At 36.8% G+C, this 25,424-nt stretch overlaps 2 protein-coding genes across 3 annotated transcripts in view; one reads left to right on the forward strand and one right to left on the reverse strand.

Annotated features, from left to right (window-relative positions):
* Positions 1-25,424, reverse strand: part of sdhaf2 (succinate dehydrogenase complex assembly factor 2) — a 487,549-nt gene that overhangs the window by 103,837 nt on the left and 358,288 nt on the right. The window lies entirely within an intron of this gene.
* arih1l (ariadne homolog, ubiquitin-conjugating enzyme E2 binding protein, 1 like) lies at positions 258-19,640 on the forward strand. The gene is made up of 14 exons (XM_051715337.1): positions 258-671; positions 7,200-7,267; positions 7,493-7,637; positions 7,811-7,903; positions 7,999-8,054; positions 8,128-8,194; positions 10,558-10,664; positions 10,969-11,011; positions 11,131-11,202; positions 12,250-12,380; positions 12,483-12,540; positions 14,174-14,434; positions 14,923-15,035; positions 17,386-19,640. The coding sequence occupies exons 1-14, from the start codon at positions 375-377 to the stop codon at positions 17,468-17,470; spliced, it is 1,596 nt and encodes a 531-aa protein (XP_051571297.1). The 5' UTR covers positions 258-374; the 3' UTR covers positions 17,471-19,640.

Consider the following 25,424-nt stretch of genomic DNA (forward strand, 5'->3'; position numbering starts at 1 on the left):
GCGGGCATCTTCTAAAATTTACTGAAACCTTGCTACAAACAAATCCTAACATCCATGTTTCCAAATTATCATGTTGATCTTACTACCCTGGAGTAGCCTACATTAATATATTAATCATTCAGTAACATTGTATATATCAAAATATTATGGCATGCCCACATTGTAACATGTTATAGTTGATTTTTTGAAAATGTACAGGATGAGGTTTGATGACAGAAGAGAGTGACGCAGCAGTGACGCCGCGGTTTTCTAAAAAGACTCAGAGAGGCGCACAACAGCAGTGTGTGCGGGACTGACAGCGACACTCTCACACACGTTCACTGCTTATACACTGCAACATTATTATATTCACCCTACACACGCATCACACAGACATGGACTCAGATGAGGGCTACAACTATGAGTTTGACGACGAAGAGGAGGAGGAGGAAGAAGAGGACGAGGAATGCAGCGAAGACAGCGGCGAGGAGGAGGCCGAGGATGACCTGGGCGAGGTGGAGCTGCTGGACCCCGCGGTGGCCGGTGGAGAGCCCGACGAGAGCGGCGACACCGGCAGCGGCGGCCTGGGCCCCGGCCAGGACGAGGAGGACTACCGCTTCGAGGTGCTGACCACCGAGCAGATCCTCCAGCACATGGTGGAGTGCATCAGGGAAGTGAACGAAGTCATACAGGTACATTACGAATTATATGTTTAATTTGGAAGTTTGTGACAGTTTAGGTGCAGAGGTGATGCTGTGTTAGTACTGGCGGCTAGCTTACTGTAGAGGCGGAATAGTGTGGAAAACGCGTTTTGTGTAAATTGTGTTTTTGTGTGTTGTCTACGTTTATATTGTATATTATGTGGTCTTGCCGTGTGTTTAGTGCTATTTAGTGAAGTTAAGATTTGGAGGGTAGTTCAGCTAGCTGTAGCTAGTTCTGCTAGCGCGACCCAGTTTACAGAGACTGATGTTTATTTGACAGCTATCATGGATGCAATCTAAGCAAATGTAATTTCTTCAAATTGACAAAGGCTGATTGTTTTCATATCTAATTTCTTGTTTCTTGAAGTAGGCTGAAGTTTAGCGCTGTCAATGCAGTTAACATTCACTCAGCTAATGCTAATGTATTAGCAGGGTTGTTTACATTACACATTTATGGACAATTTGACCATTTATGGCTTATGGAACATGATTTGTTTTTATAAGGATAAATGACAACCATTGGGACCAATTGTGTATTTTGTGAGCTTTTAGACCAAGTCCACCAAAATTGGAAAACCTGTATTAGCTTGAATAGCTTCTGTGTTGTATGAATCCACATCCACTTCTGACTAGATGACGTTAAACAACAAAATACAAAAACTGTTGTATTGGTCATAAGAGTTTAGATTTAGGATACTCATTGATTTGTCTAGCATGTGGAAAAGCCCAAAGTATTCATGTGTAAGTCTGTTTGTTACCTTTGTGGTGTTGGAAGTTTGAAAGATGCACCTCCAAGAAATGTCACATTAGATCACAAAATGAGTCTTTATAATACTAGACAGTCTTCTAAAACAGATCCCCTAATCATCACCGCTCAGTTGAGCTGTTCATGGTAGAATATTGGAAGAAAAATGTGATATTGTTTAGGGTGGTATTCAAATGATCTGCGGTGCTGTAGTCTCAAGTCTTATTGATTTTGGCTTTTTGATTTCTAAGCTATAAGTTCATGGCTGGGTTAAACCTAGTCTTTTGTAGCCAGGCTTTTGACCAGGCATGAAGTCTGATTGGAGGAATTGAGAAGAGTCTGACCAACATGTCAAGTGACCAACTATCAGAGTTATCTGGAACAGATTACACCACAATAAAAGATCATTAAATGAAAATAATGGTGCGACAGTCTCCATAAGTGGTTGTACAGGAAAAAAAAATATAGCAGAAAATGTGTATAGATTTTCTTGCTCTTCAAAAGTACTGATTATTTCACAGACAGAAACATTAACTGCTCTTGAATATCTAGTTAATTTGCTTCTAAGTGCCTTCAACAAAACTTTGAGTACCTTTGAAAGATCTGATGCCACTAACCTGACAAACATAGACAAATTCAGAGTGACAAAAGCAGGGATTTGTTCTTCCTCAAAAGTGCTCACATTATCAAGCCAGTTAGAGATGCCAATTTTCAGACATTTTCATAATCGATGTTCGTGGAAATTAACGATCAATTAGGCTTATCAATGAATCGTTAACATTAATATAGCAAAACACACGTGGTGGACTCCAAATAATATGTGCATGTAGCCTACTGTTTAAATATGATTTTAATACACTTAAGAAATGCAAGTATTGGCATTTTCTTCCTCAAACAGGCTTAGTTCAGCGTTTTTAATACATTTAGGCTATGTTTAGTACGAATTTGTGAATTGTTTAATTACTGTTGATGAATTACTGTTAATAATAGCATTTTTACAAGATACATATTTGAGTTCACTAAAACTTCCATTTGAGGGCTTTCATATAACGATTAATTGTCATGCAAATTGTCCTGCTTTTGTCATAGGTGAATGTGTGCTTTATAAACCTTAGGAAGTCATTTATTCATATTTAATAGTGCCTGACCGATATATCGGTCGGCCATATTAGCCTTTCACCAATATATCGGTATCAGCGTATATGTTTACCGATATGCGGCGATATGAAAACGTTTTTTCATAACATACAATGCAGAAAACAATGCTTTAGAATTGGTGTCATAACGTAGTTTGTCCAGCAGAGCGCGCTCCGACTCCACTGTTTACAGAGCTGAGCTGACGGTGGCTCTGCAGACAGTGCAGAGTTAAGCGGTGCGGAGTTAAGCGGTGTTTTCTTGGTAAGTTGCTAACTAGTTTGTAAAATACATACCCTTTTCAATATAACTAATGTAACGTTAACCCTGTCCCTGACAACCATGTCACTCATGTTCATCACATCTGTTTGCTGTTAGCCAGCTATAGTTTGTCAGTGCAGTAAGTAATGTAGCAGATTGAAAGTTAAGCATCTTTTTGCAGCTCAGCAGTCAACGGTGTAGTGGTGGATTGTGTCTGTTAAGTGTTGATTTCACACTACATTGTTACCTATTTGGTAAGACGCAATGCTGGAAAGTAAATAAACAAAGTCAATCTTTTACTCTCCATGACAACGAGCTTACAGCTAACTAGCTAATCACGTAGCTACTTTCATTATTGTCAGCTGAGTGGAAGCTAATGAATAAACATGTATTCACCAAACTGTTTTGTTCAGGATTAGCAGTTTGGTCCCCCTTCAACTGAACAATTCCAGTCGTTGCATTTATAAAATGTAATATTTAAAAGTCTGGTTTTTCACTGTTGAAAGTTTCCCTTGAAGCTGTATAGCAGAATACGGTGTAACACCGCTGCCGCTCTTTATCTCTTGACTCGGAAGGTGTAAATGCTTCTTGTTTTACAACCTGCCCCTAACTGACTGGCAGTATTAAAATAGTCAGCATTTGACTGATACTAAACAGTACTACTGGTGTTTATTTAGCTGTTTATTTCATTTTTATTTATTCTTTATTTTAATGGTCAGCATTTGACATACTAAACAATACTGATGTTTATTAAGCTATTTATTTAATTTTTATTTGTTTATTTTAATGGTCAGCAATTGACTGATACAAAACAGTACTGATGTTTATTTAGCTAATTATTGTATTTTTATTTATTCTTTATTTTCTCAGTGTTCATTTCTAGAATTAAATATTAGCAAACTATAATTTTGGCAAGTCATTTAATATCTACTTTGTGCATGACACGAGTAATTTTTCTAACAATTGTTTACAGACAGATTGTTTCACTTTTAATTGACTATATCACAATTCCAGTGGGTCAAGTGTATATACATCAAGTTAACTGTGCCTTTAAGCAGCTTGGAAAATTCCAGGAAATTATGTCAATCCTTTAGACAATTAGCCAATTTGCTTCTGATAGGTGGACTGTATTGGAGGTGTACCTGTGGATGTATTTTAAGGCCTACCTTCAAACTCAGTGCCTCTTTGCTTGACATCATGGGAAAATCAAAAGAAATCAGCCAAGAACTCAGAAAAAAAATTGTGGACCTCCACAAGTCTGATTCATCCTTGGGAGCAATTTCCAAATGCCTGAAGTTACCATGTTCATCTGTACAAACAATAGTATGCAAAGTATAAACACCATGAGACCACGCAGCCATCATACCGCTCAGGAAGGAGACACATTCAGTCTCCTAGAGATGAATGTAGTTTGGTGCGAAAAGTGAAAATCAATCCCAGAACAACAGCAAAAGACCTTGTGAAGATGCTGGAGGAAACAGGTAGAGAAGTATCTATATCCACAGTAAAACGAGTCCTATATTGACATAACCTGAAAGGCTGCTCAGCAAGGAAGAAGCCACTGCTCCAAAACCACCATAAAAAAGACAGATTACAGTTTGCAAGTGCACATGGGGACAAAGATCTTACTTTTTGGAAAAATGTCCTCTGGTCTGATGAAACAAAAATTGAACTCTTTGGCCATAATGACCGTCGTTATGTTTGAAGGAAAAAGGGTGAGGCTTGCCAGCCAAAGAACACCATCCCAACCGTGAAGCATGGGGGTGGCAGCATCATGTTGTTGGGGTGCTTTGCTGCAGGAGGGACTGGTGCACTTCATAAAATAGATGGTATCATGAGGAAGGAAAATTATGTGGATATATTGAAGCAACATCTCAAGACTTCAGCCAGGAAGTTAAAGCTCGTCGCAAATGGGTTTTTCAAATGGACAATGACCCCAAGCATACCTCCAAATTTGTGGCAAAATGGCTTAAGGACAACAAAGTCAAGGTATTGGAGTGGCCATCACAAAGCTCTGACCTCAGTCTGATAGAAAATTTGAGGGCAGAACTGAAAAAGTGTGTGGGAGGAAGGAGGCCTACAAGCCTGACTCAATTACACCAGTTCTGTCTGGAGGAATGGGACAAAATTCCAGCAACTTATTGTGAGATGCTTGTGGAAGGCTACCCAAAACGTTTGACCCAAGTTAAACAATTTAAAGGCAATGCTACCAAATACTAACAAAGTGTATGTAAACTTCTGACCCACTGGGAATGTAATGAAAGATAAAAAAAGATGAAATAGATAATTACTTCTACTATTATTCTGACATTTCACATTCTTAAAATAAAGTAGTGATCCTAACTGACCTAAGACAGGGAATGTTTTCTACGATTCATTATCGTTTTTGAAATAATGACCAGTTTATTACATGAAAAATCTTTATTGCATGACCACTCAAGCAGGACTGTGGAGGACACCAATCAGTTCATATCATAACCGAAACAGAGCTACAGCTTCATTGTTATGGAATAAGGTAGTTAGGGACTAGTTGCTACATTACACAAAGCACAATGTTTTCACAACAAGCATTTTTTTTACGCAACGTGCTAACAAGGAAATTAATATGTAAAGAAACAAACCTCTAACTACACATTATTTCAATATAAATGTATAGCTTATTAAGAAACACTATTATTAACTAGTATACTGGATAATGTAGCAGCAAAATTAACAGTAATTCCAGTCTTCAAGTCTTCATTAGAAAAGAAACCAGTGTTTTCTTTTTTGCCTTATTTTTGAAAAAAAAAAAAAAAATTTCAACTTGCATCTGGACTTTAAAGGATTCAGATCTCTTTTTTGTTCAATTTAGTTGTAAGACATCAGTCCACTTTTCATTCACACAGTTATTTTTTGGTACCCATTCAACCTAAGTATTGTTATAAATTTTAAACAAATAATAATAATAAATTGTTATTAATATTATTATTATTATTATTATTATTGACTTTTAAATACAGCAGTAATATATTTAAGTCGTGCACTTTTTAAACCCTCACGCTTTTATTTTGACATTCTAAACACACCAGGAAGTCCTGTATGTGTCTGTTTGTAAGCAAGTTGAATCGCAAATTCAAATTCTGGTAAAATGCACCTCCGGCGCCATTCTAAATGCATATTATAATTGAACCGAATTATTGAGTATCTACATCTGAGATGCTGTTCTTGAGTAGCACTCAAATATTGCGCACCGCTGTGAAGGCTTAAAATAGCCGCGAGTGCATCACCGGCCTATGCATGAGTTTGTGTCATTAGAGCAGCACCATTCACTAACGTGCTGGCGCTGCGCATGCTATATATTTACTTATTAAACACAGCCTTTTGTGATTCACAGAGCTATCGCACGTCTTCAAGTGGCTTTTAATAAAATGCACGAGTCATATGAACTGCTTTAATGGTGTTTTTATTGGTTCTTTTATGTCATTTTTGGAGCTTGACAAATAATAATAATAAATTGTTATTAATATTATTGTTATTGACACAGTATTGGATTTGGATCGGGCTCGTCGGACCGATACCCGATCCGTCTAAAAGCTTCAGTTTTGGTATCAGATCGGTGCATCCCTAGTAGATATAGTAGTATGGGTGGCAGAAGTAGTAAGAGTAGTATGGGTAGTATGCATTTCTGAACTAAGCCACTGGGTGCAGCCTAGTTCAGTCCTAGACCAGTCCTTAGGCTGTAGGCTAGGGTCCTCAGCATGCAGTACTAGAATGAGACGGACTAGTAAGTGCACGTGTGCAAGAGATTGTGGGTGATTGAAGGCCATGAAGGATGCACTTTATGCATCCTCTAAAATATGGTGAACGAATGCTATGAAACGAGGCTGCCTTCCAAGGGTCCTCATAATTGAAACAGCCTTCAACGGTGCTTGATGACGTGGCAGCCGAGATATCCAGCCTAACTAGGCTGCAGCCTTTCGATTGAGAAACACCCACAGATTGTGGTTTTTCTTCTGTGATGCGGACTAGACATGATTGTATATATAGATAGCCATGCCCTCTAGCGGCGGATAGACAGCCTTATCAATGTCTGCTGGCATGATTACTGAATGCATTTGTCCTGAAATTAATGAATCGACGATCGATAAGCTTAATCGATCAAATTATTTACAACAATTAATCGATTAACAATTAATCATTAACATTCCCAAAGCTAGTATCTTGTTCAAACTAATTGGTTTATAGTGGGACTGATAAAAAAATAACCTGCATGCCCACGCTTCAGGGAAGTTTTGAGAAGCCAGCCAACCAGATTAAATCTTGTTAGATCAAGAAAGTGTTTCCAGTTTTGGATGAAATATGCATTAGGTGCTTAATGAACATTAATGTGTCTGTTTTAGAACCCAGCTACGATAACCAGAATACTCCTCAGTCACTTCAACTGGGACAAAGAGAAGCTTATGGAGAGGTAAGTTATTTTCACTGATATGTAGACTCAGATTGTCATGAAAGGTTTGCATAGCTGGCTTAAATGAGTTCATTGTTTAAACTGCTTTTCCAATGTTGGTTAAAAGCTTTGATAATAAATATGAATAAAAGTCCACAATTTGCTTGTGTGCAGTTTTAAAGTAGTTCTCTTTTTCTTTTTTTTATCTTCTTCCCACCTTGCCTTTTAAATGTTAATACATTGCAGGTACTTTGACGGAAATCTGGATAAGTTGTTTTCAGAGTGCCATGTCATAAACCCTAGTAAAAAGCCCAAGACACGACCAATGAGCACACGTTCCTCCAGTCAGGATCTGCCCTGCCAGATCTGCTATCTCAACTACCCAAACTCGGTCAGTCTCACTGTAGAAGTCAAGTGTTATCCTGTTCTGTAACACCTTATCAGTTCCTGAGAAAGGCATATGACACCAAAGCTGTAGAGTCCATTGAAGTGTCTCAGATTTGATTTGCGACTGCAAGACTTGTTGATGACTTGTTTGGTAAGAACGTGTGCTCTCTTCTGTAGTATTTCACAGGTCTAGAGTGTGGACACAAGTTCTGTATGCAGTGCTGGGGTGACTATTTAACCACCAAAATCATCGAGGAAGGAATGGGACAGGTGGGTTCCTGTTCAACTCATTACTGTCTGACATAAGAACTGTGTACTCAACTGATATTTCATTGGAATTGTGTTGTTTTGCTTTGTTTTTCCAGACCATCTCGTGTCCTGCTCACAGCTGTGATATTTTGGTCGACGACAACACTGTAATGTATGTGATCTGTCTGTTAATCTTGCAAGTTTTATTGACATATGCATTAACTTGTCCATTTTTGTTCTTGCAGGCGACTGATCACAGATTCTAAAGTGAAGTTGAAGTATCAACATTTAATCACAAATAGTTTTGTAGAGGTATGAATTTCTTCTTTTGGTTGTGTAAATTACATGTCTGAAATGCAAATGATAGCATGAACTAAATAGCATGTTTATTCCAGGGACAGTCTCCTTGAACAACCTAGTATTGAATGCATTGCTAAAAGTCTTATTTTTGTAATTTCCCATTTGCAGTTTATTTTCATGAGAAAAAAATAGCCTAAGAATCATTTAATATGATAGACAGACATTACAGAGGAAGACACATTGGCTCTATTCCAAAACCTAGGGTGTCTCAATCAGCTCCCTAGTTCAGTAGTCAGGGCACTGACCAGGGAGTCCGGCATTTCTAGGGGTGTCCCATTCATAAAATTTTTCCAGTGCACTGAAACGTTCGCTCCCTAAAAATTCCCAGAATGCACAAATCACATGTCGTCATGTCCTCTGAAGTCTCTCAAGTCCTTAGAGGATGAGCGCAAGTGTACAATTATGAAGTCAAAGCCTTATTTTCTCTTTGAGAGATTTCGTTTTAACAGTCTTTCATCCAGAATGTGCATGAAAGGTAAACATTTTTTTTTAAATAATTTGAGTTGTTAGAAGTTTAAAAATACACTCCTTTTGTATATTGATTCCTTTCCATTTATGTAATAGTGTGCAGCAGTGCCCGCCTACTCTTTCAGCTGTCTGGGTTCCGGAAATATTTTTCCTATTCATTTCTTCCATAGATTTTTCAAGAAATCCTCCATTAAATAGTTGTAAAGCATGAACCAAACCAACCAGCTCAGAGGTGTATCGCAACATTGTAGACTTTGTTTTAAGGCAAAAAAAAGTATTTGAAATTCCAACAAAAAGACAAGAGTACAATTCTGTTTACTTACCATCTTTCATGGGGGCACGGACTACAATCCCATGAAGCATTGCGAATATAAAATCTAATATAAAACTAATCAAAATATATAAAATTATTGATTTTAGATTGTTGTTTATAAGTATAAAAACAATATAGTTTACGTTTATTGCGAAACATTCCGATAAACACAAATATATAAGTAGTTTTATTATAGTGCAGGGAAATCGACTTGTTTGTGTCATTCAGAGTGCGTCATGGGAGTGGGCTGTCGCTTCCGGTCTTATTTTGCGGGCTTTGTTGGCCACGGTTCTCAGATTAATGAAGCTTTCTCTGCTGGACCATGGGTAATGTAGCTGTTCAACAGGAATTCCACTATTAAAGACGATTTTTAAACAATTAAGTTGAAATAACGCAGACGGATGACTTCAATGGGAGCATATACCATTGATGAACAAACTCGGAGCTCATGGTAGGTCTGTCTCTAAAAGTTTATAAGTCAGCGTTAAAAACCAATTAGTCTGTGGAAGAAATGAATGGGATTTTTAATTCCAGAACCAGACTGTTTTGCTCTATTACTTTCATAATAGCACTGTACATGTTAGCCACCCTCTAAGGCAGCATCCTAACTGAAATAAGCTTATAAATGACTGACTTGGAATGCTTTACATAGGTAGCAACTTTGTGCATCATACAAATAGCGAAATGTAGAGATCTAGTTCCAACAGTGTTTGGTTTTGGCATGTTTCTAAGTTAACCATCTCAACACTCTACTAAGCATATAATGCATAGCACACCCAAACATTGGGTAAAATGGTCATTTTTAATTAGACTGAACTTTTTATTAACACTTTTTGATATTAAAGGAATTATACTTAATCAGCTTTTCTCTGCACTGCGTCTGCCATCTTGATTGGATTTTTACTGGCCTTGTTGCAATGCATTGAGCTTGCCTTCTCCACAAAGGATACATGCAATGCTGCCTCCGAATTTGGCCAAAAGAAGGTATCTTATAATCATACTCCCTTTCTTTTAAAACTGCCTTCACATCAAGCCGATGTGGCATTGAAATGCTGTGGCATTGAAATGCTGTATAGTTGGGAAGCTCACTACTTTTTAGAATAGAGCCATTAACTTGTGTTGTGGTAGGGTGCATGTAGAGAAATGGGTCTAGATGCTAATACGATCTTAAATGTTTCATAGCCTTACTCACTGGTTAAATGTGGCAGAGGTAACTTGATAACAAGCTGTCCTGAAAAGTGCTAGCTCATTCTGTTGGGGTGCTGCAGACTCTGCCTGTCAACATCACTACATTAAATCTGTTCCATTCAAGAAATCTTCAAATGAAACAAAGCCAAACAAAAGCTGTATCAACTGATCTGATTGTAAATTCTTAACTGAAGCAAAATATAAATATCATTTTTGTTTTCTTTGGGATTAAACTTCACTTTGACAATGGCATGAATAATATGTTTGGCAAAATAATAGTGATGCAATATCATCAATTCACAGTGAATTGTGGTGTGGTTTAGTCTCTGGCACTGTTTGTCTCTAGTGTAACAGACTCTTGAGATGGTGTCCAGCTCCTGATTGCCATCATGTGGTCAAAGTTCAGTATCCTGATGCCAAACCAGTTCGCTGCAAATGCGGGAGACAGTTCTGGTAAGAGTCTGATCAGAAATGCAATACAGAGTGTCAGTCAAGAAGAATCCTTTAATTTATAAGTCAACATTTTACTTTGGTATTCTGTCATTTTTCCTAGTAAAAAGCTATGAAAAAAGTTGGGACTAAATTTTATTCATTGGGAACTGATGGGTATAGTGAAAAGTGGGCGTTACCTTTCAGAATGGAACCAGATGGTATAGGGGAGGGATTAAAAAGGTAAAAGGATTTGTGACATCCATTCATCAAGACTATAAATGACCTTTTTAGCATTAATTTCAGTGTTTTTTCCCCCTTCAACCAGCTTCAATTGTGGAGAAAACTGGCATGACCCTGTGAAATGCAAGGTATTTTAGCCTTAAATTCTTAATACTGTATAAATGTCCAAGCACTGATATTAAATTAGATTATTCCTCTTCTTAAATATTTTTTCATTTTTTTTCTCCTATACTTTCTTTATCTACAGTGGTTGAGAAAATGGATAAAGAAGTGTGATGACGACAGTGAAACCTCCAACTGGATTGCAGCAAATACCAAGGTATGAGGATTCATGAAGAAGAGATCCAAAACAAGAATGGGTTCAATTAATCATCTAGTTTTATTCAGATTTCTGTGGTGTACATCTACAAATTTACATCTGTATTATTATTTGTGGTGCTTGCTAAGCAAGCATCGCTATTGTAATTGCTCGTACTAAAGGTAAGGAATTTGACAAACCCTCACCGCTAAGCATAAAAAATTAGGCCTGTGCTATTTGTTGGATCAAGTAGTTTTTAGTAAAAGGGATAAGACCTTTGATTTTCATCTGGCATATGATAACAAAGTCACCTGAGCCATATTAAGGAACCATAATGTCATTAAGACTTGGCAGTGGGCTCTTGTGACTTACACATACTGTGGACTAATTGCCAAAAATTGGTATAATTTTTTTCTTAGAGTCAAAAGATCTCATAAATTCCTGGAGACAAATGGCCTGTATGCCTGTCAGATCTGTTGCAATTTAATTCTCAATATAAAATGAGTATAGTATATGTTGCAAATGTAGTCTATATATGAGGTTAACAAGAAAGAAGATTATAGTTTCTCAGTAGCAATATTACAGCTAACAACATATGACACTAAAAGTGCCAATGAATAGGTAGAAGTAATAGATGTTCAGTAAAAGTAATGAAACTGTAATATTCAAATGTCTGTAACATTGATTTAATTTTCACAGTTAAAACAATTTAAACAATTGAGTTTGAGAAAAAGTACATGATTTTGGAGTCCACACTGTGTCTTCAAAGAACAGGAATGTGACGTGTACCTATATCATGACTAAACCTAAAGGAATGGCCATTTGTTTAACAAATCTGACTAATTTGAATGGCAAAACAAAGATACACAGGCTAGTTGTCTGCTAAATGAGTGAAAATATAGAAATTCCTCGACTTCCATTGTAAGGACATTTCTGTCAAGGAGTTTGTTGTTTGTTTTTTACAAACTGAGGGATATTTCTTAATTATTATTTTTTGGCAGTCGAGCTAACTTGTATGTAACCTAGACATTTTTATTTTATTTATTGGGGTATTCCTGTTCCTCTTAGGAATGTCCCAAATGTCATGTTACAATTGAAAAAGATGGAGGCTGTAATCACATGGTGTGTCGAAATCAGAATTGTAAAGCAGAGTTCTGCTGGGTTTGTCTCGGCCCTTGGGAGCCCCATGGTTCTGCTTGGTGAGTCCTGTTCACTTCTCATAAACACTCACATACACTTTGGTCACTGTGTTTTTTTAAATTCATGCATTGCATTAAAATAACGTGTACCATGTTTTACAGGTACAACTGCAATCGCTACAATGAAGATGATGCAAAGGCGGCCAGAGATGCTCAGGAGGTAATGCTTGTCATCATCCTGTCCCAACATGTCAAATAGATGTCATCTTGTAACTGTCTGAGGAGACTAAAATTAGCTTTTGTTGAAAAGCATGACTTCTGTTGTGTAAAGCTCAGAGCAGGTAACCAGTAGGATGCTTGTTCAAGTCCCATTCAGCGCAGCCCATGAGCTGTCATCTAGGGCTGCAACTAACGATTATTAGAGCTCCGGCTCTGCTTATTCCACAACGAGAGTGCTTCTGTATTTACTTATTTTCTATTTTTGCATTATAATTTCCTCATACTTTGCGATCTACATCACCTGAAGCTGTTTGGAAAGTTAAGAGTGCATCTGGACAGTGAGCTGTGTAAAATTTTTTATTGTCGACGTTTTCGATAACATCGACTAATCGTTTCAGCCCTACTGTCACCATTGTACCCCTGATTAAGACACAAAATCTCAGAATAGTCCAGGGGGATTTTTCCTGTAATGATTGAACTATAAATGCCAATTCACACTGCCCCAACAAACACCAACATCCAGCAGTTTTTGGGTTTTGTAGGATCAGTGTGTTCACCCTGTTGGCCTTTGTTGATGTTCGTTTGTTCGTTGGCATTTGTTAGGACAGTGTAAATTGGCTTTAAAGGGATAGTTTACCCTAAAAGGAAAAATGTCTCATAATTTACTCATCCTCATGCCATGAACAGATGTGTATGAATTTCTTTTTTCTGCTGAACACAAATGAAGATTTTTTTTTTTGGAATAATTTCTCAGCTCTGTTGGTCCTTATAATGTAAGTGAATGGGTACCAAAACTTTGAAGCTCCAAAAGCGCATAAAGGCAGCATAAAAGTAATCCAAAATACTCCAGTGGTTAAATCCATGTCTTCAGAAGCGGTATGACAGGTTTGGGTGAGAAACAGACCAATATTTAAGTCTTTTTTTTTTTTACTATCAGTCTCCACTTTCACATTCTTCTTTTGTTTCTGGTGATTCACTTTCTTCATGTATATCGCCACCTACTGGGCAGGAGGATAATTTAGTCAAGAAAACATTGTGATAAAAACATTTATACATAAAGCTGACTTTCTGTAGCTTGATATTAATTAAATATTCCAAAACATAGACCTGTCCCCATATGAGGAGATACATTTTTAGGAAAACTATTTGTTGTTCTAAGAAGTTACTTTGTTTGCATGGTTATTAGGTGCTACTAGTTATAAATCATAAAGGGAAATGGAAAATTCACACAGCAATATTGCCTGGGTTTAAACATCAAATAATCAGTTGGCTTTGCACAGTGTTCCGCAATCAGTGAGGACCGAAAAAAACTTATCGCTGGAAAAATGAATTGGAAGAGGTGTTATAATACATATCACACCTTCAAAATATAAAGGGCAGCAATTAATTATAAAAATTATAAAATTATATTAGAGGTGTATATCATATGCACAATTATGATACATAACCTTCAGTGCTGGGATTAATTGGTGTGATGTATTGTGATTTGTGAGCTGTATTGTAAGTCGCTATGGTAAACATCACGTGTAACCAACAGACATGTGCTGAGATTATGATCTGTGTACTGTATTGTAACTCACTTTGGTAAGAAAGCACCGGTAAAGCACTCAAGTCAAACTGTGTAAATGTTGCAGCGTTCCCGTGCAGCCCTGCAGCGCTACCTCTTCTACTGCAACCGCTACATGAACCACATGCAGAGCCTGCGTTTTGAACACAAGCTGTACGCGCAGGTCAAGCAGAAGATGGAGGAGATGCAGCAGCACAACATGTCATGGATTGAGGTGCAGTTTCTGAAGAAGGCCGTGGATGTGCTGTGCCAGTGCCGCTCCACTCTCATGTTCACCTATGTCTTCGCCTTCTACCTCAAAAAGAACAACCAGTCCATCATCTTTGAGGTGAGGGGGGAAATCGCATCTTATTTGTATTTCATGAGTCACATGGTAGGCTATTTTACTGCAGGTGAAATTATTACTTTTTTTGTGTGTAACTGGTACATTTTAATTATTTAATTTTAATTTTAATTGAAGTTATGGTGGAATGTGTAATTTCTGCACCACTAGCATCACCAAACAGAATTGCAAAAATAATGGCTTTTTAAAAAAAAAAAAAAAACTTTTTTTTTTATAAAGTTTCCTGAACGCTCACCCTGTCTTCCATTGTTCAGACAACTGACAATCACATTGGTGGAACCAGTTTTGTCAAATTGGATCGCTCAAACAGAGCAGTGTTGAAAGTGCCACAATGTTTACACTTTTTTGTGATATTAACATACAAATGGCTTACTTATAGTTGCTTTAGACATTAAACTGGGATAGCAAACTGGAAAAGATTGGAAAAGTTACACAAATCACCTCTAAGTAAATCACCAGCTTTTGTTTTTCAGAACAATCAGGCTGATTTGGAGAATGCTACAGAGGTGCTCTCGGGTTATCTAGAGCGAGATATCTCCCAGGATTCATTGCAAGATATCAAACAGAAAGTTCAGGATAAGTATAGGTGAGACAGTTTCACAAGATTCACAAGACTGCACAAGGTTGTGGCTCTTATACAGTATTATTTGAAATGTTGACTTCATCCGTGTGTTTTTTTTTATTGAGAAGGTGTGTTCATTTGTATTACTCCATGCTTGAGTGACTTTTTAGAACTAAAGAAGTGATTAGTTATTGCCGGTCATTATGAGCCACACCAATATCAACCTTTCATTCGTCAGTTATAAAGGAAATATTTCAGCCAAAAATGACAATTCTGTCATTATTTGCTGATGTTGCTTCAAACCTGTCTGTTATTTGTTCATAAAATAAGTTTTTAAAGAATCTCTATGCATTTCATTTCCATACAACAATAATTCAGAGTGACCACATGCGGTACGTCATTAGTGAATCGTTCTTTTTGAACTAATCTTAAGTGAACGAATCGTTATTTTTCACCTCCATACACTGACTCATATTTCTCGTTCAGTCTTTCACTTTCAAAGCCAATGATCTCTGAAGCACGAGACTGCTTTGGTGGCTCTTCATTCCTCTAAAGACTGAGTATAGCGTGAGCCAAGAGCGTTTGACTGTGGGCTGTGAGGCAGCATTGGTTTGACCTGCTAAACGAATATGCCCTTCACTGAACCAGTCGAGTCGGACATTTGAGGCTGAACGAAATGAGGTGTCTCGTTCATGAATGAACTGAATGTTTTGATATACTCATTCGAGAACGAAATTAATCACAGTCATCTTGTTTGTGAATCGTGATGAACGAGGATCTGCTGAATGAGAAGTGGCATGCCTTTCCTTCAGTTCGGTATTTGAGTCAGTTGCGTTCAACATAGAGAGAAAGGGGAGAAATGCAATAAGACAAGTTTATATGTATGCACAAAATATAAACCCCAATTTATGAATGTGTAAAAATGACAGAAGATCATACCATTAAAGTAACATGAATCACAAATGGAAATGTTGTGCTTTGGTGCACAGCGTAAATATTATTAGGCTTTTCTTGAACTTTTTCTGTGTCTTGGTAAATGTTAAGACCAGCATTTGACAAAATATAAAAAATTAAAAAAAAATTAAAAAAAACATTTATAGTGAAATTGTGGCCATTTATGGTGAAAACAATTATTATGTTTAAACTCAACTGTTAAAAGTGTCTTCGTATATTTGTAGACATGCAAATTCCATTTATATAGCTTTTGAAGACTGACTCTAGCGTGAGCCAATAGCATTCGAGAGCGTGCTGTGAAGGAGCATATCGATGGTTTGACCAACTGAACGAATACACCCCTCACTGAACCAGTTAGTCGTCTCAGTCATGAACGAACTGAATGTACTGATACACTCCTTCGTGAATGATCAAAAGAAATTAATTAGTCATCTTCATGAATGAGGATCTGCTGTTCGCCTGAACAAGAGGAACTGCATGTCGTAAATTCAGTTCGTCAATCTCGTTAAACAAGAAAAGGGGCCGGATTAATTATGAATAAAAGTGGAGGCCTTGGTAGCTCAGCGAGTATTGACGCTGACTACCACCCCTGGAGTCATGAGTTCAAATCCAGGGTGTGCTGAGTGACTCCAGCCAGGTTTCCTAAGCAACCAAATTGACCCGGTTGCTAGGGAGGGTAGAGTCACATGAGGTAACCTCCTCGTGGTCGCGATTAGGGGTTCTCGCTCACAATGGGGCGTGTGGTAAGTTGTGCATGGATCGCGGAGAGTAGCATGAGCCTCCACATGCTGTGAGTCTCCGTGTCATGCACAGCGAGCCACGTGATAAGATTTGCGGATTGACTGTCTCAGAAGGAGGCAACTGAGACTTGTCCTCTGCCACCCGGATTGAGGTGAGTAACCGCGACACCACGAGGACCTACTAATTAGTTGGAATTGGGCATTCCAAATTGGGAGAAAAAGGGTTAAAAAATTTTTTTTTAAAAATAATGAATAAAATTGAGTTATGACCACACATTACAATAACATACGACCGTAATTGAAACGGTTAGTAGAGTTGTGCTCAGTTCATAAATATGCTTTTTTGTCATTTGTGGGGAAATGCTTATGATGCTAAAACACTGAGGTGCTGAAGTCTCTTAGTAGAATTGTAGACATGCAAATTTTAATTAAGGATAATTAGACTTGTTCTGGTTGTGCTCTTAGTTCAATGCAGTTACTTAAAAGATGGTCATTTGGTGCCATCTGCAGGCGCAAAGGCATAGCTTTCAGAAATGGTTAATGAACTAATCTTTTTGGTGAATTGAATCAAAAGGATCAAGTCACTGAAATGAATCAAAATCACCACCGTTATACTTCACAAATGTCTTGAAAAGCTCACATTTGATGTGAGAATTTTCTGTGTTTCTCCGCCTATGTAGATACTGTGAGAGTCGGCGACGAGTGCTGCTGCAACACGTACATGAGGGCTATGAGAAAGACTTGTGGGAGTACATTGAAGACTGAGGAGCACTGCTGCATCATGAGATTTTGAGCTAATAAAAACAGTGAACAAGCGATCACAGCTCTTGTGTCAGCCATCACCACAGACCCTCTCCATGTTGCATCCTTTTACATGGCATTTGGATTTTTGTTATTATTTAGAGATTAATTAATTTTACCGAAATAAAAAGTTATAATATTCAAATCAAACTCCTACGTCAGTATTGCAGTTTAAAAGTTGATTGTCGACATGGACAGAAATGTTTTACATCCTCCATGCATTATGTGGAGATTCTTTATTGGTCTGTTCTGTTTTGTTTTATAAGTGCATTGTCATTTGAAGTTTTATAGTTTGAGTTAAGATTGGCTTGTGTTAAGCATAGCTTTACAGGTCTGAGCCATGCAGAGTGTGATTTGGGGATGCTTGGTTGGGTGGCCTAAAGCATTTATATGTCTTTATGCTGTGGGAAGTGTGTATTTCAAGCTGTGCATGGAACATGGAGTGGGATGCAGCACATGTTTTTCTGTTTTAGTTTTTAAAAAAAATATTTATTCTTTACAGATATCCAAGAATGTGCTTAAACAACATGAGAGGCCACATGATGTTTTTGCCTCAGAGTTGTTGTTGTTGTTTTCTATTGCCAGAGGGTCAAAAACCTTTCTGAGACGTTGCACACCCAAATCGGAGGCAGAGTAACGGCAGAGTAACAGAAGCCTTAAGTACATGCAAATACAGATTGGAAAGTAAAATTGGTTGATTCTCAAAAAGAAATGTTCTAGTCATATATCACCCTAAAATTAAAGGGAAACAAATTTGCTTAAATACCCCCGCCCTTTTCGCAGTACTGAAATGCTAAAAAAGAAAAAAAAAACATCAATGCAATACAGTTATGTCCTGTCTGGACACAGTGTATTTTTTTAACTTAAAATTGAGGTAAATTTAATTTACATTTTTGAACACTTCTATTCAAGTACTTTCTAAATGTACTTTACAATTTTGCATTTTTTTTTTTTTCATAATAGAAATGTAATGAAAATAATGCCACATTCCCAAAATATTTCAATAGACTTTTAATGGTCCTAAAATTGGATTCCTTTTCTTGATGTAAGTCATTTCTTATTTTTACATTGATTTTGCAGTGAAATATGTCCCTGAGATTTCTTGACAGTTTTCATATACGATTTACCAAATTGCTCTCATTGGCAAAGGCAATTCTGGAAGTGAACATTTAGAGGACATTAAGATGTTTGAGCTAAGATGGACTGGAACATATATATACCTTGTTATTATGAACCGTCTCATCTTAGTTAATGTTTGGCTGAGCATTAATCTCTTTAAAACGGCTGTTATATCAAACACACTACCAGATGTTTCACGAGAGCAAACTTGAGTGACATTCACTCAAACACCTAAAATTTCAAATGCTTTTACAATGTTTATTTTAATTTTTATGAAATATATGCACATTTTGTAGTTTGAGAGGGGGCAGATGATATATTGAAAGCACTGTATTTATTTGTATTTCTTTACATGACTTTCAAGTGGTTATGATGCTTACTGGTACTGACTATCAAGTGCTATGTGGAGTAGAAATAACTGAAACCTTGAGTCAAACCTGGTTGTTATGACCAAAAAGTTAGTTTTTTCTGTAAAGCTAATGGCAAATTTGAACACGGTGTTTACACTAATATCAGAAATTGCAGCGGACATCCAGTTCAGTACAAAATGTGACCGGATGTGACACCACGTGTTTTATGTTTTTGTTTGTCTGCAAGAGCTTGCTAACAGTTTTTACTTCCTTTTTCAGGTCATTTCTTCACCCCATGTGAATGCATGGTAATAATTCTCAGTGCATCAAACACATATGCATCTGAACTTGGTTTATTTGGTAGTTGTATGGTAGTAGTATGGTACAAAAGCTTCTACTAATTCTAAAGTCACAATTTATGGCCTCCGTGATTGGTACCTGGAGTTATTTTGCTCATGCCAGTTTTGTTGGGAAAAAAACAAATGAAGGAACAACAGCATTGCCTGTGCTGACAGAAAGGATTTCTTCACCATATTGTGAATCTGAATTTAAAAAAAGAAAAAATGAACACTCTGATTTAGAGAAGTGTTCATCTACAGTGGCTTTTCTGTGTTATAACCATTCTTATAAAAAATACCTATTTAAATAAATCTCATTGAAAAGTATTTGTGTGTTGCTGTATTTGGTACCTGGGATTTTACCTTAAGCAGCTTTGTTGAATCAATTCAATGCCCTGGAAAAAATTTAGATTGAAGTTCAACCAAATTTGCAGTAAATATGAATGCTTGAGAAGCAGCTTTAGTCCTTGCTATATTCATATACAGAGTGCCCTATATATTCAGTTTTTGTATAAATATTTCCTGTCTGTTTATCTGATGATATATAGTATATATCATATTTTGGTAGAGACAAAATACAGTGCAGATATACACATGGGTCAATGATGTGATTCATACAAAACAATTAACTGCATATACCTCCAGTATAATAAACATGTTTTGAGTTGAAAAAGTCATTTTTATATTTGTTTCTGGAGCTTACAGTCAGTGGTGTAACTGTCAAGAGATGGTTAAAAAAAATATATATATATATATATATATTTTTTTTTTTCTACATAGAGAAGGTCCGCACATGGAGGCTGCCTTGTTAGAATCACATGACCAGCCGAATACTACTTGTTTAATTTCAGTAACTGTCCTGTTATTTTGACACTTTCACTCATTGATAAATGTAATCATGGCTGACTGTAATACTTAGTTTCTACAATGGCATCTGAAATGGAAAACTATTCATTTTAAATGATGCTGCATCCAAGCCGCTAGGTGTCAGTGTAAGTCCAAGATGACACAAAGACAAAAGTTACTGAGTGCATCTTTAAAATATAATTATTTGAAAAAAGGTTTTATGGTCAGGTGGTGTAACCAACAAGCAGGTTTAAAATGTGTATAAATATATTTAAATATATATGTTTGTTCAGGTCAGATGCAGTAACCCTAAAAAACTTGATATTCGTGACACAAAAATGAATGATTCATGATTTTTGTGTGCTCACATGTATTCAAGGTGCAAGGAAAGTATTTAAGTACCTTTTAACTTTACTTACACCTCTTGACATTTTAAAAGTCATTAAATCTTTTTTCTTTCTTTCTTTTTAATTATAAGTATGTTTAAAAAAAATTAAACACAAACTTAGCATGCGTTTTAAAATAGATTAAACACACACACACACACACATACATGTATGTATGTATCATGGACAACCTTGGACATTTGTAAATGACCCACATAGCCTACAATCACACCTGTATGATATATATATATATATGCAAAACATAATCGTATTAAGTAAGCAGATTAATCATTAAAATACTAAAAGTACACGTAGGGGGCGCAATTCGCTTCATAAACATAATTGAGGTTTTTTCTCGGCTTCCTCTGGCTTCTCACCGCGTATGGGTGCGGCCTCACATCTGTCCAAGATTCACACTGTCATTGCACATCATTTTAATTCACGGCATGTCAAGTTTGTGGAAAAGTAATCTGTGTCCATGTTGGTTTCATTTTTTTAATTTATTTTTTTTTTAATTTATTTTTTATACATGTATTGCATTTTCTTAAAATAAATAAATAAATAGATTACTTTTTAAATGTCAGGTACTGTAACCATTAAATAAAAGGTATTAAATACTTGCACCTTGAATGCATGTGAGTCTCACACGTTTATCATACTGTATATTAAAGGAAAACACATCACATTATTTCCACATTAATGTAACTCGAGCAAATGCACTTACTGAGCACTTTATTAGGAACACTATGGCCCTAATAAAGAGACTGACGTGGTCTTCTGCTGTTGTAGCCCATCCGCCTCAAGTTTCTATGTGTTGTGCATTCTGAGATGCTATTCTGCTCACCACAATTATACAGAGTGGTTATCTGAGTTACCATAGCATTTCTGTCAGCTCGAACCAGTCTGGCCATTCTCCATTGACCTCTCTCATCACAAGGCGTTTCCGTCCACAGAACTGACACTCACTGGATGTTTTTTGTTTTTGGCACAATTCTGAGTAAACTCTAGAGTCTGTTGTGTGTGAAAATCCCAGGAGATCAGCAGTTACAGAAATACTCAAACCAGCCTGTCTGGCACCAGCAATCATGCCACGGTCGAAATCACAGAGATCACATTTTTTCCCCATTCTGATGGTTGATGTGAACACTAACTGAAGCTCCTGTTCCGTATCTGCGTGATTTTATGCATTGCACTGCTGCCACACGATTGGCTGATTAGAGAATCGCATGAAAAAGTAGGTGCACTAGTGTTCCTAATAAAGTGCTTAGTGTGTGTAATCTGTAGTTATGAAAAATGTAAACAAAATGCATCAAATACAAATTCCCATCTTTTTAAGGTGAGGACAGATGGCTGCAATATGTAATAAACATAAAAACTAAAATACTAAAATATATATTTAAAGATATAAAATGTCTTTAAATGTGTAACAACATATAAATCATAAAACAAATTAATACAAATATATCATATATGGCTTTAAAGATCTTGCCTACACATTGACTAGTGTTACTGTACGTTGTTTTCTGTGAGAAACACGTACTCCTCCCCTCTTCAAACTTTTTTCAAGCTTCAACTATCATACAGTCTCTACTGAAATAGTAACCCAAACTCAACCTGTGCCCTAGTTGACATTCATCAGCCATTTCTTTGTTATTTCCTCTCATGTGATACTTAATATTAGGTTGCATTAAATAAAATAATAATAGTGAGTATGTAAAGGTTGCATGTACAAACGATCTGAGATCAACTACCCTGACAACCATCCATCAGAGAAAAACAATGTACAAAATTCCATTAAATAAACTGATGAAACATGAGGCTACAAAAAACGTTGTGGTTTGAAACGCAGCAAAAAGCTCTGTATGGGAACAACGTGTGGTTTAAGTGGTGTGGCTTAGGTGCAACACTGCTGTTCCCCCTAATGTAACCCTGTATGACTTTCTCTCCTTATTCACTCTCATTGCATCTTTTATCAGTATATAATGAAAGTGAATGGTGACTGAGGCTGCCATACTGCCAAACATCTTTTTTGTTTTCTATGGAAGAAAGAAAGTCATATTTGGAAAACATGAGGGTGACTAAGTGGTGACATAATTTTTATTTTTGGGTGAACTATCCCTTTAACATGCAAAGCAACAAAAACTCTGTATTTAAGTAAAGACTAAGCATTATTTTTAAGATATATTAATGTCATGTATTAATTTCATTCAGATGCCTTCTAGTTAGTGAAGTTTCTGACAATGCAAACAGGACGTGTATAGTATTTTGAGAAGAATGAATAGATTGCAAAATTAATATTTCGAGTTTTATAAAGCTCTCAAATTTTGCATGAGGGTCAGTTTTTTTAGTGTGAATTATAAAACATAAAATAAAAAATAACAGACAAAAATGTTCTTGGATGGGTTTAAAAAAAATATGAACTAAGTTTCACTTTTAAGGGATTGCACATTGATTTGGATTAAAATCCTAAATCTATCCTGAAAACTATCAGGTACTACCATCTATCTAGTCTATCTAGGAGTGGTGGTGGCGTAGTGGACTAAAGTACATAACTGGTAATCAGAAGGCTGCTGATCAATGCCCACAGCCACCACCATTGTGTCCTTGAGCAAGGCACTTAACTCCAGGTTGCTCCACTTTTATCGCTTTGGATAAAAGTGTCTGCCAAATGCATAAATGTAAATGTAGTCTAGCAGATTGCAAGTGACTCTTGTAATTGCCAATGGAGGTGTGATGACGCTTATAAATCAGAGTGTGACTTAAATAGTAATGGACAAAAAACACTGGTGGTCTGACAAGTCTTATGATCACATCCAGCCTTGTACCAGAACAGGAACTGAATGGTCATCTTCATAAATATTAGAAGATGTGGGTATGCAAAACTTTGCTGGTTGCCACAACAAGAACATTTCCCAATGCTCATTTCCTTTAACCTGCTTTGCCTCTTAAACTGTCGCTCACTACAGCAGGAATCTAATACAGATGGAGTTATGCACTGCAGTCAAATTAAAAACCTCTCATATGACAAGAAGTCACTGATCTGTCATTCTATTTGTTATGTGTAATAAGTAGGAAGCTATGGTTGCATCGTCTTCCTTTTCAGTGCTGTCAGTGTTATGACGCATGGTGATGTGCACCATACCCCCAGGAAGTGCAACATCTCTGCAAATATAATAATTTGGCCTGCTTGCACAATCATGGAGAATTCAAAATTATTGTTACGTCTTCTTTCCTTTTTGGCACATTACATATTTAGTTCACATTTGTATCGTGCAAAAGTACGTCAGATTTGTAACATTGTTTATTTATAACCTTTGACACATATTTGGCATTAGGGCTTTCATTGTTTATTTACTTGTTGTAACGAGTCTACAAGATGGGCAAGGAGGAAGGTGGAACTGGCTTGACACTACAAATAGACATATATTTTCACTTAAACATAACATAAAAGAACTCCACGTGCTGCTTCCCCACAGACACATCAAACACACATACACATAGCTACATGCGTCTCTCTCTCTCCCCGTCTGCCACTGTCTCCTCCCATTAAATACTCCCACCACCCCTCACTGGAACACGAGACCAGTGTGGCACACAGGTGGAACTCATTCACCACTTATCTTCCTGGCCTCGCTCTGCCCAGATGCTGCCCGGCCCGCCCTGCTCGCCACACTTGTGCTTGTCTACTTTGCATTTGCCTCATACAAATGTTTAGTGCCTTTAAAGGAATATTATGGGTTCAATACACGTAAAGCTAAACCTACAGCATTTGGGTAAAATGCTGATTGTCAAAAAACATTATTTTGACTCGTCCGTCCTTTTCTATATAAAAAAAGCAAAAATCGAGGTAACAGTGAGGCACTTACAATGGAAGCGAATGGGGCCAATTTTTGGAGGGTTTAAAGGCAGAAATGTGAAGCTTATAACTTTATAAAAGCACTCAGTTAATCTTATATAAATCATCATTTTACAGTCATTTTAGGGTTTGCTTAAATTACGTCATCATGGCAACGAAGTTGTAAAATTGGCTACAAATTTACACAGAAAAAGTTAGTAAGTGATTTTATCACACTAAAATCATGTTAACACGCATATTGTTTGTGCCTTGTGGCTTTACCTTTGAAATAGTGAGTATTTGAACGTTTACGGATTGGCCCCCATTCATTTCCATTGTAAGTGCCTCATTGTAACCTAGATTTTCGCTTTTTTTACAGAAAAGGAGGGACTGAATTAATTTTTGTTGCAATCAATATAATGCCACAAATGCTGTCAACTGAGCATAACTTATTGATTAACTTTGTTAATATTCCTTTAAAAGTATTTGGACACTGAAGTCACACTTAAAAATTTGTGAATGTCGTTACGTTATATAACAAAATATCAAACCAATTGTTGTTTATTTAAAAAAAAAAGAAAAAAAAGCAATAAGATAGCATAAGCACCCTGTTAAACAAAAAATATTTCACATTATGAAAGTGAAAGTGGAGATTTATGGTAAAAAAGGACTACCTATCATATCGCTTCAGAAGATTTAACAACTGAAGTCATATGGATTACTTTTATGCTGCCTTTATGTGATTTTTGGATCTTCAAAGTCTGGTCACCATTCACTTGCACTGTAGGGACCAAAAGAGTTTAGATATTCTTCTAAAAATATTTGTTTGTGTCCAGCAGAAGAAAGAAAGTCTACACATCTGGGATGGCATAAGGGTGAGTTTATGATGAGATCATTTTTGTGTGAACTATCCCTTTAATGTGATGAACTACACCTGATTACTCTGCTACAACACCTGTGTGAAATTGAGGGAAAATGCCTCCATACATCTCTTAGTTAAAAGTATGCAAACATGGCTCAGAAACGTTAAGTTAGTTGTGAGAA

The sequence above is a fragment of the Myxocyprinus asiaticus genome, chromosome 2 (assembly GCF_019703515.2).
Source record: "Myxocyprinus asiaticus isolate MX2 ecotype Aquarium Trade chromosome 2, UBuf_Myxa_2, whole genome shotgun sequence".
NCBI classification, from domain to species: domain Eukaryota; kingdom Metazoa; phylum Chordata; class Actinopteri; order Cypriniformes; family Catostomidae; genus Myxocyprinus; species Myxocyprinus asiaticus.

Coding starts and splice junctions, on each gene's coding strand:
- arih1l (XM_051715337.1), top strand. CDS start 375: ATGGACTCAGATGAGGGCTACAACTATGAGTTTGACGACGAAGAGGAG. Junction 11,203..12,249: donor GGATTGCAGCAAATACCAAG/GTATGAGGATTC, acceptor TGTTCCTCTTAG/GAATGTCCCAAATGTCATGT. Junction 12,381..12,482: donor GAGCCCCATGGTTCTGCTTG/GTGAGTCCTGTT, acceptor CATGTTTTACAG/GTACAACTGCAATCGCTACA.